At 40.7% G+C, this 16,679-nt stretch overlaps 3 protein-coding genes across 3 annotated transcripts; 2 read left to right on the plus strand and 1 right to left on the minus strand.

The window, feature by feature from the left end:
* Positions 1–115: 115 nt before the first annotated feature.
* On the plus strand, positions 116–1,889 carry LOC104419994 (protein TIFY 10A-like). The gene is made up of 5 exons (XM_010031858.3): positions 116–747; positions 842–938; positions 1,102–1,234; positions 1,328–1,385; positions 1,487–1,889. Exons 1-5 carry the CDS (start codon positions 395–397, stop codon positions 1,653–1,655), a joined length of 810 nt encoding a protein of 269 aa, XP_010030160.1. The 5' UTR covers positions 116–394; the 3' UTR covers positions 1,656–1,889.
* A 1,430-nt stretch (positions 1,890–3,319) lies between these two features.
* Positions 3,320–12,076, plus strand: LOC104419996 (ion channel DMI1). The gene is made up of 12 exons (XM_010031863.3): positions 3,320–3,888; positions 4,611–4,679; positions 4,769–5,395; positions 5,814–5,996; positions 6,169–6,228; positions 6,323–6,526; positions 7,180–7,428; positions 7,824–7,922; positions 8,935–9,129; positions 10,191–10,283; positions 10,607–10,873; positions 11,266–12,076. The coding sequence occupies exons 2-12, from the start codon at positions 4,626–4,628 to the stop codon at positions 11,482–11,484; spliced, it is 2,250 nt and encodes a 749-aa protein (XP_010030165.2). The 5' UTR covers positions 3,320–3,888; positions 4,611–4,625; the 3' UTR covers positions 11,485–12,076.
* A 3,302-nt stretch (positions 12,077–15,378) lies between these two features.
* Positions 15,379–16,573, minus strand: LOC104419998 (protein DMP3). Its single transcript, XM_010031866.3, has one exon. The coding sequence runs from the start codon at positions 16,315–16,317 to the stop codon at positions 15,640–15,642; it is 678 nt and encodes a 225-aa protein (XP_010030168.2). The 5' UTR covers positions 16,318–16,573; the 3' UTR covers positions 15,379–15,639.
* Positions 16,574–16,679: the final 106 nt, after the last annotated feature.

A 16,679-nucleotide genomic window follows, 5' to 3' on the forward strand; every position in this document is an offset into this window, starting at 1 on the left:
GCATGTGGTACACATGTTTTTGATATCATTGGTATGAAAGCTTGTAATACAAGTACTCTTTGTTTGTTATCTTTCTTTGGGAGAGAGCCAAAAAAATAAAAAAATCACGAAAATGGTGAACAATGATCGATTTGCCAATCGTCTCTATCTCCGCGCCAATTATTGATCTTTGTTTTCTTCCTCTTTATAAAATTTGATTCGCGTCGAATCCATCGAAAAGTTTGCTCACCTTCGGTTTCATCATACGTCAATTCATGACTGACTTGGGGGCGTCAATGTCTATATACCTGTGAATGAATGGGATACCAACGCCAGATTAATCCTCGATTAGAGAGCCAACCCATGGAACCACGCTTTTCGTTAACATCTTAACAATTGAGGATAAAGGAAAAGAATGGAGCCTGAGTCGACCTCTCTCGAAACCAGGGATTTCATGAAGATTGATCCTCATGATACTAGAAAGCAGAGAAGCAGCAAGTTGCCACCAGAGAAACCGAACTCAAACGAGGATGAATGTGATCGACACGATATACAGACCGAACTGAAGTTGACCAATGAAGCTTCTCCTGGCGTAAATCTGTTCGGGACAAACGTGTCCACCAAAGCTCCAACCAGGAACATCACTAAGGCGAAAACAGACACGGGAAGACCAGGGAGCAGCAGGCAGCGTTTGCTGCCACCACAGTTTGGATGCGATGTATCTCGGCGGGTTAGTTTTCTTGAGCTAGAGATGTTTCCCCAAATGAGGTAACTCGAAACCCTGTTGAAATTTCGAGCCTATAATTCCACAAGTTGGGCTGCCTGGAAATGACGGATACCTAACATGGTGATTGATGTTCAGGGATATGCAGTTCTCAGACTGCAAGTCGGCAACATCGCAGCTCACCATATTCTATGCCGGCACCATCAATGTCTACAACAATGTCCCTGTTGATAAGGTGCATACTCACGCATACGCTAGGTTTCTTCTTGGTTATTTTTTTATCATGCATAACATGTACAGGAGTTCTCATGTCCACCCCTCGCGTTATTCCGATTTTTGCCAAGGCATGCATGATTTCCATTGCGTCTGAAGTGGCTAATTAAGATGAGAAAAAGCAGGCCCAGGCGATCATGCTTCTAGCTGGTGAAAGCTCTTTGACGAAGCCTATGGTGGCAAAATCTGAAGATATAATCAAAACAGTTCTGCCTCATCCGCGGCGGATCAGTTTGCCTTCCATCTGCAAGGGGCACGGTGGTTAAAAAGTTCTCTCTTAACAGTGTATTCGTATTTTGGCATACATGTCCCCGAATTGATTTGGACTTACCTTTCTCTCTTCTTCCATAGACATTCCAATGGCAAGAAAGAATTCGCTTTGCCTCTTTCTTCAAAAGCGTCAAGATCGGTATGAGTCTCTCCATTTGCCTTTCTCAGAATCTCTTTTCAAACATTTTGTGAAAGAGATGGCTAATGTTTCTTGCTCTTTGGTGGGAACATGATTCGCAGGGTCACAAACAAAAGCCCCTACGGTTCATCTCGTAGGGGACACAGAGAAATGGAGCCAAGGGAAGAGGAGGGCTCGCGCGATACCGGGAACTATAGTCATTGCTCTCCTTTGTCACCCTTCCCTTCGCGATCGGGATTCCTATGTTCTGTATCAGCTACTAAGAAATGACATCAAGTACAACCGCCATCTTTCTCCGAGTCACAATGACTCTGCTATTAACATCTATCCACCCAATAATCTTCACATACACTTCTTGTTTGTTCTGATAAGTATCGTCTTTTATAACTAGAAACAGCATTTCCTATGAATCCTTGGAGTTGGATGCACCACTATGGATGTAGTCTGGATATATGAGCACTGTTTCCACTTTTCAAATCTTGGATACTTGGAAGTATTTTTTTATATGCGAGGAGCTGTAACTTCGCATTGATACATTTTTCTGCTGAGCCAAGCAAGGTTGTGCGAGTACTTAGTGATCTATTGGTTTGCGAGTATGAGAGTAGATTCTTTTAGCTCCAATAAACTTGGGAGCAAAATCATGCAGTATATGAATCCTGCAACCAAATGTTCCCATTCAATCAGTGGAAAGGCTAACCACAATTTAGAAAGGAGGAATCTCACGAAGCATGGTCGATATACGCATGCTTAATTGTGATGTCAATGCATAGGTCTTAACAAGATTTATAATATGGCCCAAGAAGAAGTCAATTAGGACGATAAATATTATTGAATTTTCGCCCCGTATCAAATGAATATTATTTACATAAGCTATTGATCATACATGTCTTTTTTTATGCTGATTATAACTTGAATTTAATCCTAATTAATTTTTTTTTGTCAATCATATTCTAACTCTTAACTCACTCTCAATTATTTTGTTATGTCTTTTTGCAGGACATGTGAATCAAAACCCAAACCTAAAACTAATCATCCCTACCCTAACTTCGCAAGAAGATGCGGATTTGAACCCTCACTTTCTCATTCCCATGTGGGAAGGGTGATTTCCCGATTATTTGAAATTTGACTCACAATTGAGTTGCAATAAAGCCTTAGTCATTAGAGAAGTCTAAATTGAACTTTTGCCTATGGGATCGTAAGTGAGGCTAAAAGGAAAATTAATTTTCTACAAGATGTTTTTCCTTAGTCCACGTTGAGTTTGGAAAAGGACTTGTAGCTTTTTTGCAAATAAATATTCTATCGTTAAGTTTGGTCTCGTGGGGTTGATATGCGTGAAACTTGTGAAAGATAATGAGTATCGACAGTCGATATCTTCGCACGCGTGTCATTGTCATTGTAAAAAGAAAGACGACTTTTCCCTGTTTTGGCTAAAGAATGAGGTGGTTGACGAAAAGGGAGCAAGCGTCATGGAGAAAAGGAAAGTACAAGGTTACAATATCACCATAAAAACTGAAGAAACGGAATTGAAAGCAGGAAAGGGGAATGGGGGGCCTTCCGGCAGTTACAGTTACATCAGCACTGTCTATCGTGCGTTTCCGACAAACTACCGGGAGGTTCCGCATGATCTCAACGGCCGAGATTCGCTCTCTCGATTCCCTCTGCTTTTTTGGTCACTTTCTCAACGTCCACTCCACTGAGAATCTACTCGCCACTTCGCTCTTCAAGCTCGCGAGCTCAACCGACTCCTCTCTCTCTCTCTCTCTATCTCTCTCTCTTCTGCTCGAACGATCTGCGGTCATGGAATGGATGATGGTAGTGGTTGATCCGTCGCTCCGCTTTTCTTGATTCGTCGCCGGCGATTTCTCTGTCGGCGCCGCCGTCGCATCAGCCTCGGCGATGGATTCGAGTGCTTAGATGATCGATCCCTCCGGCCGAAAATGCACGACGCCCATGAGGCCTCGGCGGTCAAGACCCCACCCTCCGCCCCCGGCAAGTTCGAGAGGCCCCCGCTTCTCAAGAAACCCAAAACCCTAGACGATTCCGACTCCGACTCCACCCCGCACTTCCCCGGCCCTCTCTTCCCCGCCGTCCGCCGCCTCGCCGCCGCCGCCGCCGCCGCCGCTCCCTCCTCCTCCCGCCCTCCCCTTCCCAATCTCCGCATCTCCGTCGGGGACGATCCGTCCCCTCTCGACTCCCCTTCTCCGATCGCGACTGGGTCTACCCCGATTTCCTCGGGTACCACCCCGCCAAGAGCCGAGTCGCTCTCAAAGCTCCGAAGCCGAAGAAGCTTGACTTGCCTGTTTTGACTGCTCGCGGTCACGCGAACGATCCCAATCGCAAGGGTGTCAGTGAGAAGCAGCTCATCGGCGCTGCCTCTGTGAAAAAAGTGGAGAAGGATGTCAAGCTGGCATCGAGTCAGCGCGGTGCGACCCGGTCAAACTCGGGCAGTGGTTTTGCTTCTAAGAGAATTAGGCTGTTTAAGCAATCTCTGGTACTTTATTTGGTAAGTTGTGATTTACTTCGTTTGAGGATCGCCTTTTTGTAAGGCAAACAGTGCATTTGCAGTTGCATTCTTTATTCCTTCACTGGGAAGGTTGACAAAAAGGGTCAAGATGTGTGGTTTACTTGATCTTGCTGTTAGATATTCTTTGATGAATACCCAAGTTGGATTTCCTCAACGTTGATCCATTTCATAGCCTTTACCACTTACAATGAACTTTGGAAGATTCGTAGGATGGGCTTATCCTTAGAAAAGGGCTGTCCACTAACCGGACCAGAGCGAAAGTTCAAAACATACTTCCATCGTTGTTGTAACAAGTGTTCATTTCCTCCCATCAAAATATTTCACAGTGGAGCTTCATCTCCTCATTGTTGCAATCGAGGACAGTGCAATTGGAAATGTCAAAGCATTGTACCTGAATCTTTCAGGCAAAGAACTTTGCGCTTGGATCATCTCTCTTCAGATACTGCATAATTTATCTACACAGTTGGAAATAATATGACATGTTCTTGGAGGAGGTTGTTTGGCTAGGCAAACAGCCTGATTGTTAATTTGGACTGCTTTTGTCTTTCTGATGCTTATCTTATTTTTTTCACTGAGCCTATAGCAAGATTGTGCTATTTGCTATCTTAAGTCTGCCACAACGTTGCTTTCTCGGCTCCAAATGAGAGACTTTGCTCTCATTTATTTTTTTCTAACAATTTGGTTCTGCCTCATTTTTGCAGCTTGGTTTCACTTGTATGATAGTTGTACCCTACACATTTAATCTGTGGATAAGAGTACTGAAACTTCAGGTTTGTTGAATATTGTGCTTTGTTATGCTCTCTAAAGTAGTTTGATTAGTATAATAAGAGTTTTCTAATTTGGAGCAAGTCTCTTGCAGAAGGAGAACAATGACCTGCGTATGATATGCAGTGATAGACTTGATGGTAGTGAAAGTTCAAAGATTTTGCTACACGAGGGTAGGGCATTGGTGTCTGATTGGTCCAACACTGAAAGCAGAACTGTAGCTCGATTTACTATGGTTGTCACCCTTCTCATGCCATTCGTTTTATATAAGTATCTTGACTATCTTCCCCAGTTGAAGAATCTTTCAAAGGGGATGAAGAATAACCAGGAAGAGGTTCCCTTGAAAAAGAGAATTGCCTACATGGTGGATGTTTGCTTCTCTGTTAATCCATCTGCAAAGCTCCTAGCACTTCTTTTCGCAACTATATTTCTCATAGCATTTGGTGGGTTGGCATTGTATGTGGTCAGTGATAGTAGTTTTGCAGAGGCCCTTTGGCTCTCATGGACTTTTGTTGCTGATGCTGGTAATCATGCTGATAGAGTTGGCATGGGGCCAAGGATAGTTTCTGTCTCCATCAGTTCAGGTGGCATGCTGATATTCGCAATGATGCTTGGGCTTGTTTCTGATGCTATCTCTGAAAAGGTGGATTCCCTGCGCAAAGGGAAGAGCGAAGTGATAGAAAGAAATCACATACTAATTTTGGGGTGGAGTGACAAATTGGTCAGTACTCACTCGATAATTTACTTGCAAGAACTTGGCCCTGCTGCTCTTTTTCTCTTTGCTTGTCAGGGATTTTACAGCATCCAGTAATTGATATTCTTAAACCTTTGTGATACTGATTTGATCAATTTTACTCACAAAGTTGCATAATCAGCATTATAATGCATATAGAGTCCCTTATAGGTCCTCTGTGTGTGTCTGCCAAGTTTCTATCTTGTCTTTATGCTTATTCCCTTCACATGAATGAGACTCCTTACTGCATTTGCTTCGCCCAATTGAGTCTTTAATGCCTGTAAGACACTCTTTCTGTGGATTTTCAGAATTGAGCAATATTCTGATTGTGGTCCTGATTTGGAGTTCAATGTTGAATTCTTAATATGAAACATATGCTAGATGACTGATAAACTGGGGATTTCAGGGCTCACTGTTGAAGCAGCTAGCAATAGCTAATAAGAGTATCGGTGGTGGAGTCGTTGTTGTACTTGCAGAGAGGGACAAGGAGGAAATGGAGATCGACATTGCTAAGCTGGAGTTTGACTTTATGGGCACGTCCGTAATATGTAGAAGTGGAAGTCCTCTTATTTTGGCCGATCTAAAGAAGGTAAACTTAGGTTTTTCTATACTCTTGGATTTGTCGTGAAGTGAGAGTCTTAATTCTAATTGGTTCACTTTGTGATTGCATTATTTGGAGAGACGCCCCTCTCTTGTTTTGTCCCAGTCCTTAAATTTCTTTTTAATGGACTTCTTATTTGATTTTCTTTCTTGTTTCGAAGGTTTCAGTTTCAAATGCACGTGCTATTATTGTATTGGCATCTGATGAAAATGCAGATCAGGTTTTCTCCCTTCCAGCTTAATAGTTTCTTGTGCTTGTCCATGAGTTGAAGTGTCTTATATAGAGTTACTAATTCTTATTTTTCTTTTTGCTAGAGTGACGCACGTGCTCTAAGGGTCGTGCTAAGTCTTATAGGAGTAAAAGAAGGTTTGAAGGGTCATGTTGTTGTAGAGATGAGTGATCTTGACAATGAACCCCTGGTCAAGCTTGTTGGAGGAGACCTAATTGAGACAGTTGTTGCACATGATGTAATAGGGCGCTTGATGATACAATGTGCTCTTCAACCAGGTCTTGCACAGGTTGCTAAGCGTTTCTCTTTTGCTCTTTTAAGAAGTGTGGTATTTGTTAATCAGTGCAACAAAGCTTTGCTACACCTTTGCCTTTTAAATTCTTTTTTGTGCCCTTTTCCCCTTATTTCTTTGCTAGACTTTTTATTCTTGCTGGATGCAAGTGGATTAAGTCACTAAAGAAGCAAATTTTAACTTTGGGGTTTTTGAAATTTTCAACTTTTTCTGGATAAAATTGATCTTTTTTCTCCCAATGACATCAACATGCCAAAACATCCTTTTTTGTTGCTATCTAGTTCATTTCGCATTTCTCGCTTCAAACTACCAGTTAAAAAATAATTTTGGTCTCATTGTGCTGGTAGTTGGGAGCCCTGTTCCAATTACTTCACTTATCCTTGATCAGAAGACTCTGTCCTGATCTACTACTGATCCAACTTACGGCAGAAGATCTTTGTTTTTAATCATGATGATGCCTGATATTCAGATTTTACAAGCAACTTCTGTATAGTTCTTTTGCATATATCATTACTTCCAGTGGTGCAATCATTGATCCAATAGATTATCAAATTTACATTTTTCGGAAAAGCCATTTGGATCTGCAAACTTCATTTCATTGGTTCACTGTGATTATCATTGTCATCAGTCCCCTTTTATCTTTCCAACAGATATGGGAAGACATTTTGGGTTTTGAGAATGCAGAGTTCTACATTAAGCGGTGGCCCCAATTGGATGGTTTGAGGTTTGAGGATGTCCTTATTTCATTTCCTGATGCAATTCCTTGTGGAGTTAAGGTTGCTGCAGATGGTGGGAAGATAATTTTAAATCCGGATGATAGTTACGTATTGATTGAAGGGGATGAAGTTCTTGTTATTGCTGAGGATGACGATACCTATTCTCCAGGTCCCCTTCCGGAGGTAGTGTGTCTCTTCTTTATCTTAATAGCACCTCTCAACAAGTTTGAGCTTTTAAATTCAAGATTTCAACCTGTATGATTGAACTTGGCAGTCTGCACCTGGTCCGACTGTATCTTTTTGTGTACCTAGTTTATGGAGGTGCACTACCAAATCATTGTGCACTAGAGCACAATGTGCAAAACTGCTGTATGATCTGCTTGATAGTTTTCCTTTTCCTCTCTTCCCATTACCTGTATAGTCAGATTCCCCAACCAACAAGTCTTAAGAACCTGTGGCTAATTATGTCTCCATCTGGTCTTAAAAATTGCAACTTCTTCTGGACTAAAACTACCTTTTGCACTCGATCAATTTGGTTTGTTGATTCTCAGTTTTTGGCTTTTTCTGTCTTGGTGCAGGTACGCAGAGGACTTTTCCCGAAAATAGCTGACCCTCCAAAATTTCCCGAGAAAATACTATTTTGTGGGTGGCGTCGTGATATTGATGATATGATTACTGTAAGTTCCCATGCATATCTAGCACTTTACTAGGTTCCATCTTCTCTAGAGTGTTTGTCGAGGTAATTTTGATGTTTAAATAGAAAAAATACAATGGAATGGAATCTTTTGAACATATTAATGCCGATAATTGATCAACAAAGACTAGGATTTTGAGAAATCTACCACCAGCATACATGACATATTATTTGACGGAAGGGAAAGAGGTCTCAAATTTAGATGTGCTTGCTATTTGCTATAAGCAGGGATGATGCCATTAACAAGTCTGGTGTCTTAAAATTTATTTGGTATTGTTAAATCTGTAGTGCATGCCGACTGTGAATACTAATCATCATTCAATGCTTTGGAAACCCGTTCTCAACATAATTTTCAAATCTAACAATTGTAATGTAGGATATGTTGCCAGTATTGCAGGTATGTCATCAATGTGTAACAGCAATTTTCCTAGTTACTGTTGTAATTTTGTGTCTCGATATGGTCTTCTCTCGATAGTATCGATACTTAAATTGTCGTGTTAAGAACCCTCTATGATTAACTATTTTACAGTAACAAAAGATTCCTAATCCTAAGATCTGTGATGCAACCCCATAAAGGAGTGAATTTCTTCAAAACCCTAGTGACTGACATACACAAACTAAGTTAACATAAAGTAGGTTGTTTTATCTAGCATGGAAATCTCTTAACAAGATCGTTTGTCCTTTTCAAATAATGTTGAGTGTCATTTATTTTTTTTTTTTTTTGGGGTTGCTTTGGCTTTTAAATTCTTGAATCCTACCATTTTTAGAAGAAAGTAGGATAATTTATTTACAAGAGAATTCTTGGAGAAGGCTTCCTTGTGTTTGTTCTTACAGCCCACAGTCAACTTGCTGATTCAGCTATCTGCTAGAATCCTTTTAGATTGTGATTACTATTAGCAATGGCCTCCAATATAAGTTAACCAAGAAACATCACTTTTTGTTTAGATCACATGCTTTTTAATCATTGTTGATATTTTGCAAACATCTTTAATCAGGTTCTAGAGGCCTTCCTGGCTCCAGGATCAGAATTGTGGATTTTCAGTGACGTCCCAGAAAAGGATAGAGAGAAAAAGCTGATAGATGGTGGACTTGATATTTCTAACTTGAAAAACATAAGACTTGTTCACCGTGAGGGTAATGCTGTCATCAGGCGCCACCTTGAGTACCTCCCTCTCGAGACTTTTGACTCTGTAAGTTATATCTTCTCTATAAGTGTGTTTCATGCGTGCCTGCTAGTTTAATTCCAAGAAGGACAAATGAGAGAGGAGAAATCCACACACGTAGCAGTTGGAATCCAAACATATGGCAGTTTATGTTGACCTTGAAGGGCATTGGCATACTAGATTTCTAGCATTATTTATGTCTGCTTGGCATTGTCGATTTAAATTTTGAGGGCCCATTTTTACCAGGGAGTAGTCCTGATTCAATTATGTTTATGCAATGCTGGATGTTTTAGAAACTAGTGAATTTTGGAGGGAAAGCTGCTTGCAATTGAGATATGTTCTTGTAATTGTCTACTATCTAATCACTGCTTTCCTCTGTTCCTATATCATTTCGATTTTCGTAAATCAGACCCTTCCTTTTTATAGTTTGGTAAAATTATTGTATTGGGTTGATATAAAAAATCTATCCTCTCTCATTTCAAAAAAAAAGAAAAAGAAAAAAAGAAACAAAGAAAGCGGTTCTTGCATTCTTTTGTGCATGTTTTATTCGTTGATTATTACTGGTTAATATCTGATTAAAAGAATGTGCATCGTGGGAAGATCTATCCACCATGCGAAGCCTAAGCTCATTGATTTTATTTTTCTTGGTATGCTGTTTGATTTACAGATAAAAATGTTCTCTACCACTTGTAGCTATTGAAGTACCATGCTAGAATGCAATCAATAACAGCTAATCTGGAATTCACAGGATACTCTCAATCATTTTTGTCACAAAACTGATTAGAGAACCCGCAACAAGTAGAAAGAGAGAAAGAAGGAAGAGAGAAGGAGGAGAAAGAGAACTAAAAGAAAGAAAGAGAGGGCTGTAGTTTTCTGTAGTCACAGAAACCCTACACCCATTGTATTTATATTGAATATAAATTGTATATAACAATAATATTCTTATGTAAGTAAAAAGGAAATAAAACTCTGATAATAAATGAAACTTAATAAAGTAACTTAACAATTTTAATCCTGGATAAACCATGGCAACATTGCATCTTGTGTGCTTTCAGTTGTGTGACCGATTACTAACTCTAAAGGGACAGATTTTAATTCTTGCAGATGAATTACTAGAAGACTCTATTGTGCATTCAGACTCGAGATCTCTGGCCACCCTCCTCCTTATTCGAGATATACAGGTAACTCTGTATTCCTTGACAACTAAATTTAAAAGGTATATTATGAGTTGGCCATGTTATCAGTGCTTTCTGAGCTTAATACATGAAATGGAGGTGGGAATGTTATTGAGGCTTTCTGAGCTTAGCACGTCAAATTTACTTCCATTTCCAGAATTGGAGTTGCATTCTAATTATCACGTTGCAATCATGTCAAATATTATGGACAGGCTCTTTCTGATCCGTAATTAGCTATCAACATGCCTGTTGTGTTAAGTTAGTAATAAGATTTATTTTCTTTATGCGTGGCTACAAATTGTAATTGCCTCATTTATTATAAAATGCAGTCAAAGCGTCTTCCAAACAAGGATACAAGTTCAGTGTCTCTGAGGCTGTCAGGGTTTTCTCACAGTTCTTGGATAAGTGAAATGCAACAAGCTTCGGACAAGTCTATAATAATTAGTGAAATTCTAGATTCTAGGACCAGAAACTTGGTGTCAGTTTCCAGAATCAGTGACTATGTACTATCAAATGAGCTGGTTAGCATGGCACTAGCGATGGTGGCTGAAGACAAACAAATCAATCGGGTGCTCGAGGAACTTTTTGCAGAGGAGGTGAGAGTTTTCTCTCCATCTGGCAACTTTTCTTTTTCAATTCTAACGGAAGATTTCAATTTGATTTTTAATATTGACAACATCATCCAAATGTTGCTTAATTCCTGTCGATTGCAAATAAACTTGCATCAAGCCCACTCAACTATGATTCTTTAGTATGAAAACAAATGGAAGTTTCGCCATTTTGTCTTTGTTTAGCATCCCCCTTCTTCTCTTTTGATTGTCATGGTATACATCAAAATGTTTAGACAATTATTAACATATGACAAACTCTCCTTCCTGAAAAGTGATTCCATTGGGTGCTGACTGATGAATTTGAGTTAAGTTTCATTAACAAAATGCTTACATGATGACATGTTCCTGTGTATACTGATGAGATATTTTTTACTCAGGGAAACGAAATGTGTATCAAACCAGCAGAGTTTTATTCATTTGACCAGGAGGAGCTATCCTTTTATGATATAATGATCAGGGGCCGTCAGAGGCAAGAGATCATCATAGGCTATCGCCTTGCAAATGCAGAGCGTGCTATAATTAATCCTTCTGAGAAGTCACAACCAAGGAAATGGTCTGTTGATGATGTATTTGTTGTTATCTCCTCCAATGAATGAAAAGGAACAGAGATTCTTGAGCAATCATCACAATGCATTTTCTTGATCTGGCTGACCATCAATTTTTTATTGTTGGAACTTTGCCAACTGAGAAAACTCTCTAGTTCTTCGGTTAATCACAAAGATTGATATCAAAGACTGAGAAGTGACTGCATTCAACAGACAGGAGTAATTTGCTGCTAGAACGCATTGCACTTTCCAGTTGGAAGGAAGTTGAATCTTCACTGTTTCATTTCGCTGACATGATGAGGGATTTAGCATGGCTAACTGGAGGAGGCTGAGGCAGATGGAATCACTGTAATGTGAGGAGTAGATTCGGGGGGTGAATTAAGGGGAGGAGTTCCCCATTTGATGGTCTTCTGCCCCTTCTCTCCGTAGTTTAGATATTGGGATGAGTAAAATTTTGGCCCTTACTGATTTAGTAGGGAACAAACCATTGTATCTCAGGAATCTTCACCATATAGTCATGTTGGGTCGTTGAGAAATTGTAAAGCAAATAAAGGTGCTTCAGATGCCATTTTTGTTCCTTAGAACAAGGAGATGTGACAGTGATAGAATGCTTATATAGTTGACATGTTACTTAAATGTATCATTCAACCATCTGGTAGTGATAATCATGCGCATAGTTTTCCATGCTGGACAAGTTTCCTTTATCCTTCCACTTCCTCCTTGGAGTGTGATACAAGTCAATTAAAGCCTTCGACACCTATAGAGCTCAATACCTTCTTTTCAGCAGCATCCTGATTCGCCTGTCAACTGAACTAAAAGAAGTAAAATCTGAGTTCCATTTTCCAGGAATCTGCAGCTTGTGCTACGCGGATCTGTCCCTGACGCGTCTGTGGTCTCCTCGCCATGTACTTCTTGGATGAAGCACCTCACAAACTGATCTCCAAGATTCGCCATTTATGATGCATTATATTTTATATTTAGATGTCCCCGATTTAATTATAGGCAAACTTGTAATTGGCATCTAGCCCTAAAATCTTTATGCTCATAATTACGTGTCAGAATTTGCAAGTATGACAGTTCAATAGTTCAGTTCATCAGGTCTTATACGCTTTAGCATGACACAACACTGTAATGATGGCAAAGTCCAAGATTTACCCCTTTTTAAGGCCAGCTAATTTCACGACTCCGTTTTTGGTCTCTGCGCCTTCGAACAACAAATATGAGATCATAAAAGATACATCAATTTATGGCATGCCCAGTATACTTAGATAAAGAAAAATTATCTAAATCGTCGTAAATTCCGATATAAGATCTAGCCACTAATTTAAGCGAAAAATTAATCACTCAATGGCATGTAGCGGATTGGATGATGTCCCCATAAATGCACTCCATAGACGTCTTCAAGCACGGACACATAAGGCCTATTTGTTAATAGGCTAAATAGTAACCGTTTCTATTATTTTGTTATCGAGAATAGATTTGGAACATAAATTTATTTGATAAATTTTTTGTTCCCAAGAAAAGATTTGGAACAAAATGAAGAAGTATGAAAAAATTGTTTCTTTATTCTTGAAAACAAATTCCAGAATTAAGCCCAATCTATTTTTTTTTCTCTTTGCTTTTCTTCTTTTCTCCATCTCTCTTCTTCTTCCTCCTAGCCGGTCACTAGCCATTGCTAGCCACCATCAACAATCGTCGGCCTCTGTTGCCACTGGCAACTAGAGGTGAGTATCGGTTTAGGGTCAACTCTGGACCGACCCAACTCTGTCGATCCTAGTTCGATTCCCAGGAAGACTGGGTCGATCCTTGGTTTTGAGATCCCTAGACCAACATTGTGTTGGTTGGTCCTTGGTTCTAGGAGTTTAGTGTTGGTCCAATTTGGACCATACATACATACATACATATTTCTAATATAATATTTATAAAGCTTTTACATATGGTGTTACAAGTATTATTGATAGATGATTACATGAACTTCCCATTTTATCCCATACCTTCATGAGCGGTCTTAATCGTTTTTATAATTTCTTACTTTTAGTTGGTATTGAATTTCTATTGTTGCATTGTCTTAAATTTGTTGAATATGTATTGATATTTATAGTTTGGTTGCGCAACACCACATTGTCGATAGATATATAATTTGAATTGGTAAATTTGCCTTTTCAAAGAGTACAAAAAATGAAATAAAAAAGTTATTGATTGGTCCCGAGTTGGAACTGAAACCAGATCGAACCTATTGGGTCGGTCCGATCCTCAGTTCCCAACTTAATAGGGTTAGTCCTTGATCCAAAAAATTGAGAACCAACAATGTACGAGTCAGTCCTAGAGTTAGGGGTGGATGGGCTCAACCCGAACCATGTTCACTCCTATTGGTGACCGGCCACATAAGAGGAAGAAGAAGAGAAAAGGAAAAGGAAAATATATATAATAAAGTATTAAAAATCAAAAGAAACAAAAAAAAAAAATTAAGAATCTTACCAAATACATTTCTATTATGTGAATAAAAATGTTAGATAGTTACCAAACGTCTTGAAATACTTAGAAATTATTCATGGAAACATAATAAAAAATAATCATTTCTAAATAGAAATTATTTTTGAGAACATAATAATTATCAAACGCACCAATAATCAACTCCTAATGTTGTGTTTGTGCCGTCTAGTCTACGCCTCATGGAACTACTGAAAAGTCCCAAATTCATGGAAATTGCGTGCATATAACATAAGATTTGACTTGGGGGAGTCAATCTTTTAGTTTGGGCACGTGCTTTCTACCATCAAAAGAGTATTGTCTAAATATACAGACTTATTTATAACTATATGGATGAGGGCTTAACCTTAATTATCATCACATTACTTTAAACCGCGTATTCTAGAAATTCTAGAGTCGTGGCCGGTGGACGAAATTGAATTTCCTTATGGAGATATATCCAACGTGAGAAACTGAGGCGAGCCTTCCTTTTTGACGTTTTCTACGCCAGACCGCGCTTGGCGTGCAAGATTGGCAACATAAGTCCTTTTTTTTTTTTTGTTTGACTAGCGACATAAGTTGGCCTGCTCCTTCTGTGCCAAACATAGGCCCCAACCTTCCTTAATTTGTTTTTGTGGGAAACGAGAATGACGTCGACTTTAAGCTCAGCACAACGAACGCAGAAAGCCTAAGCTTGTAGCTGTGTATATATGCCCCACGAAGCTGCAGACTGTATATTCAAGAACCCCGAATTCTGTTTCGCAATTCCTATCTCAGCTAAGACGATGACTAGTGCTGCTTTCGGTTTTCACAATCCAGATGCTCTCCCGATAACTTGGTTATCGTGCAATCGACCGCGACCACCTTTGTTTTCCGCCTGCAGCTTCCACAACGGAGGATTGTAGAGACTGCTTTGCATCCCATGAAACAGGAACGACGAGGTCAAAAGAAACATCCGAATGGCTCTTCCTAGGGATGTTAAGAGCGAGCTGTTCTAAGGCCGTCATGAGTGGAGATGCACTCATTGTCACAGTGCCTATCTAATGACGCCCGACCAGACAGCTTATTGGCAGGATATCCATTGTGATCTCCAGTTGATTCTTTCCAAGTTTCTGCCGCCCGGCTTAGTCCTCTTAATTCATTGGTTGACGTTCGCTTTCTTAAAGACTGGGACAGCTTCATTTTCGCTTTAACTTGAAAAAGGCAAAAACGAAAGGCCCTTTAGAGCCTCGTTTGCTATAAGCTCTGCTTTTTACAAGAAAGACTCTGCTTTACTAATTTCACCAAAACGTGCGTACCGGTCTCATAGACCAGCAGCTGATGAGCATAAATTTTCATGTGCAAAACGTACGCACATGTTCGAGCAGATGCAATTGCTCCCGGCCTGAATTCCGGCTTGCTAAACACCTGATTTTCTTGCCCCAAGTTTGATGACTCCCGTGAATCAGAGTAATAGAAAGAAATAAGTCAAAACAGTAAAAGAACCGATTGTCTATTAATTTTCTTGTTAATGGCTACGAATGCTTTCATTTGTCTTATCAGACAATTTCTGGCTTCTTATTTATGACAAAAACTGATAAATCAATGAGGAAACGAGAGCGAGGGGACTAATTTGATACAAACTACAACCTCCCCTCTGAATTAAAAAAGAACAAGGACACCAGACTCAAATCAAGTGATTGACCAGATCAGATCAGATCACACCACATCGCCTGATGAACATAGCAATGAGTGATCTCACTTTTCCGACGTGATGGGATACCCGATTCCGTGCCTTCTTGTGGGAAAAACAACAAAGAGCAAGCTGCAGATGAGGCCAATTCCAACCGGAACAATGTCCAGAACCTCCTGTGTCTGATGTCCAGCTGCCGGGTACAAGCAGCTCACCACGTTCTTGTCCCTCAGGGCCACCGCTCCGAACACCAACATCGACAGCAGCGCGTGGACCCAATCTATGAACCCCCGTTTGTACTTGCTCAAATCGGGCAGGCTCGTACTCGGGACGGTCGTGTCGAAGATGTACAATCCTTTGGCCGTCGCGAATCCATAGAAGACCCGGCCATCGGACGACCTGACGCTGTCGGTGAAACTCGCGACAAAGCAGGAGACGGAGAGCAGGACGAGGAGGATGATGGTGAGCGGGCGCGTGGCGGAGTCGCACGAGCCGTTGTTGGTGAAGACCGGCATCAGGAGCTGGAAGGCCAAGAGGGTACCCGTCGGGAGGAGGTTGGCCAAGTTGGCGGTGCCGATGAGGGTCTGGGATATGGCTCGCTGCGAGAAGGAAGACGGCCGCTGGAGGCTCTTGGGCATCTCCGGCTCATGGTCGCTGCCGCTGCCGCTGCTGTTGGAAGCTTCGCTGGCGACCGGCGCAGATGGCCGCTTGGCGGACGCAGTCCTTGTTCTCAACTCAGACATCTTCGAAGCAAATACACGATGGACAGCGGGTCAGACAAGCGTTTGCGGGGCTGGGCGACGATGGCGGAGGAGAGATACAAAGAAGAAGTTTGGCTGATGAAGATGGTGTGAGCGTGTGGGATTGTGAAAATGAGGTGGTAAGGAGATAGGTAGGTACGTTTTATATATCAATTTCTAGGCTGAAGAGGACAGAGTAGGGTGGAAGAATGCGATGAGGATTAGGTAGGGACTCCATGGGAACTTATATTCAAAGGGAGGGAGGTGCTTCCATGGAGGAGGTTCCTCGTTGAATAAAATAGAAAAGTACGAATTTGAAAAGGATAGTCTTTGAACGAATCAGGGACACGGGAGACATGTGCGTG

Source organism: Eucalyptus grandis, chromosome 9 (assembly GCF_016545825.1).
Source record: "Eucalyptus grandis isolate ANBG69807.140 chromosome 9, ASM1654582v1, whole genome shotgun sequence".
Taxonomy (NCBI): domain Eukaryota; kingdom Viridiplantae; phylum Streptophyta; class Magnoliopsida; order Myrtales; family Myrtaceae; genus Eucalyptus; species Eucalyptus grandis.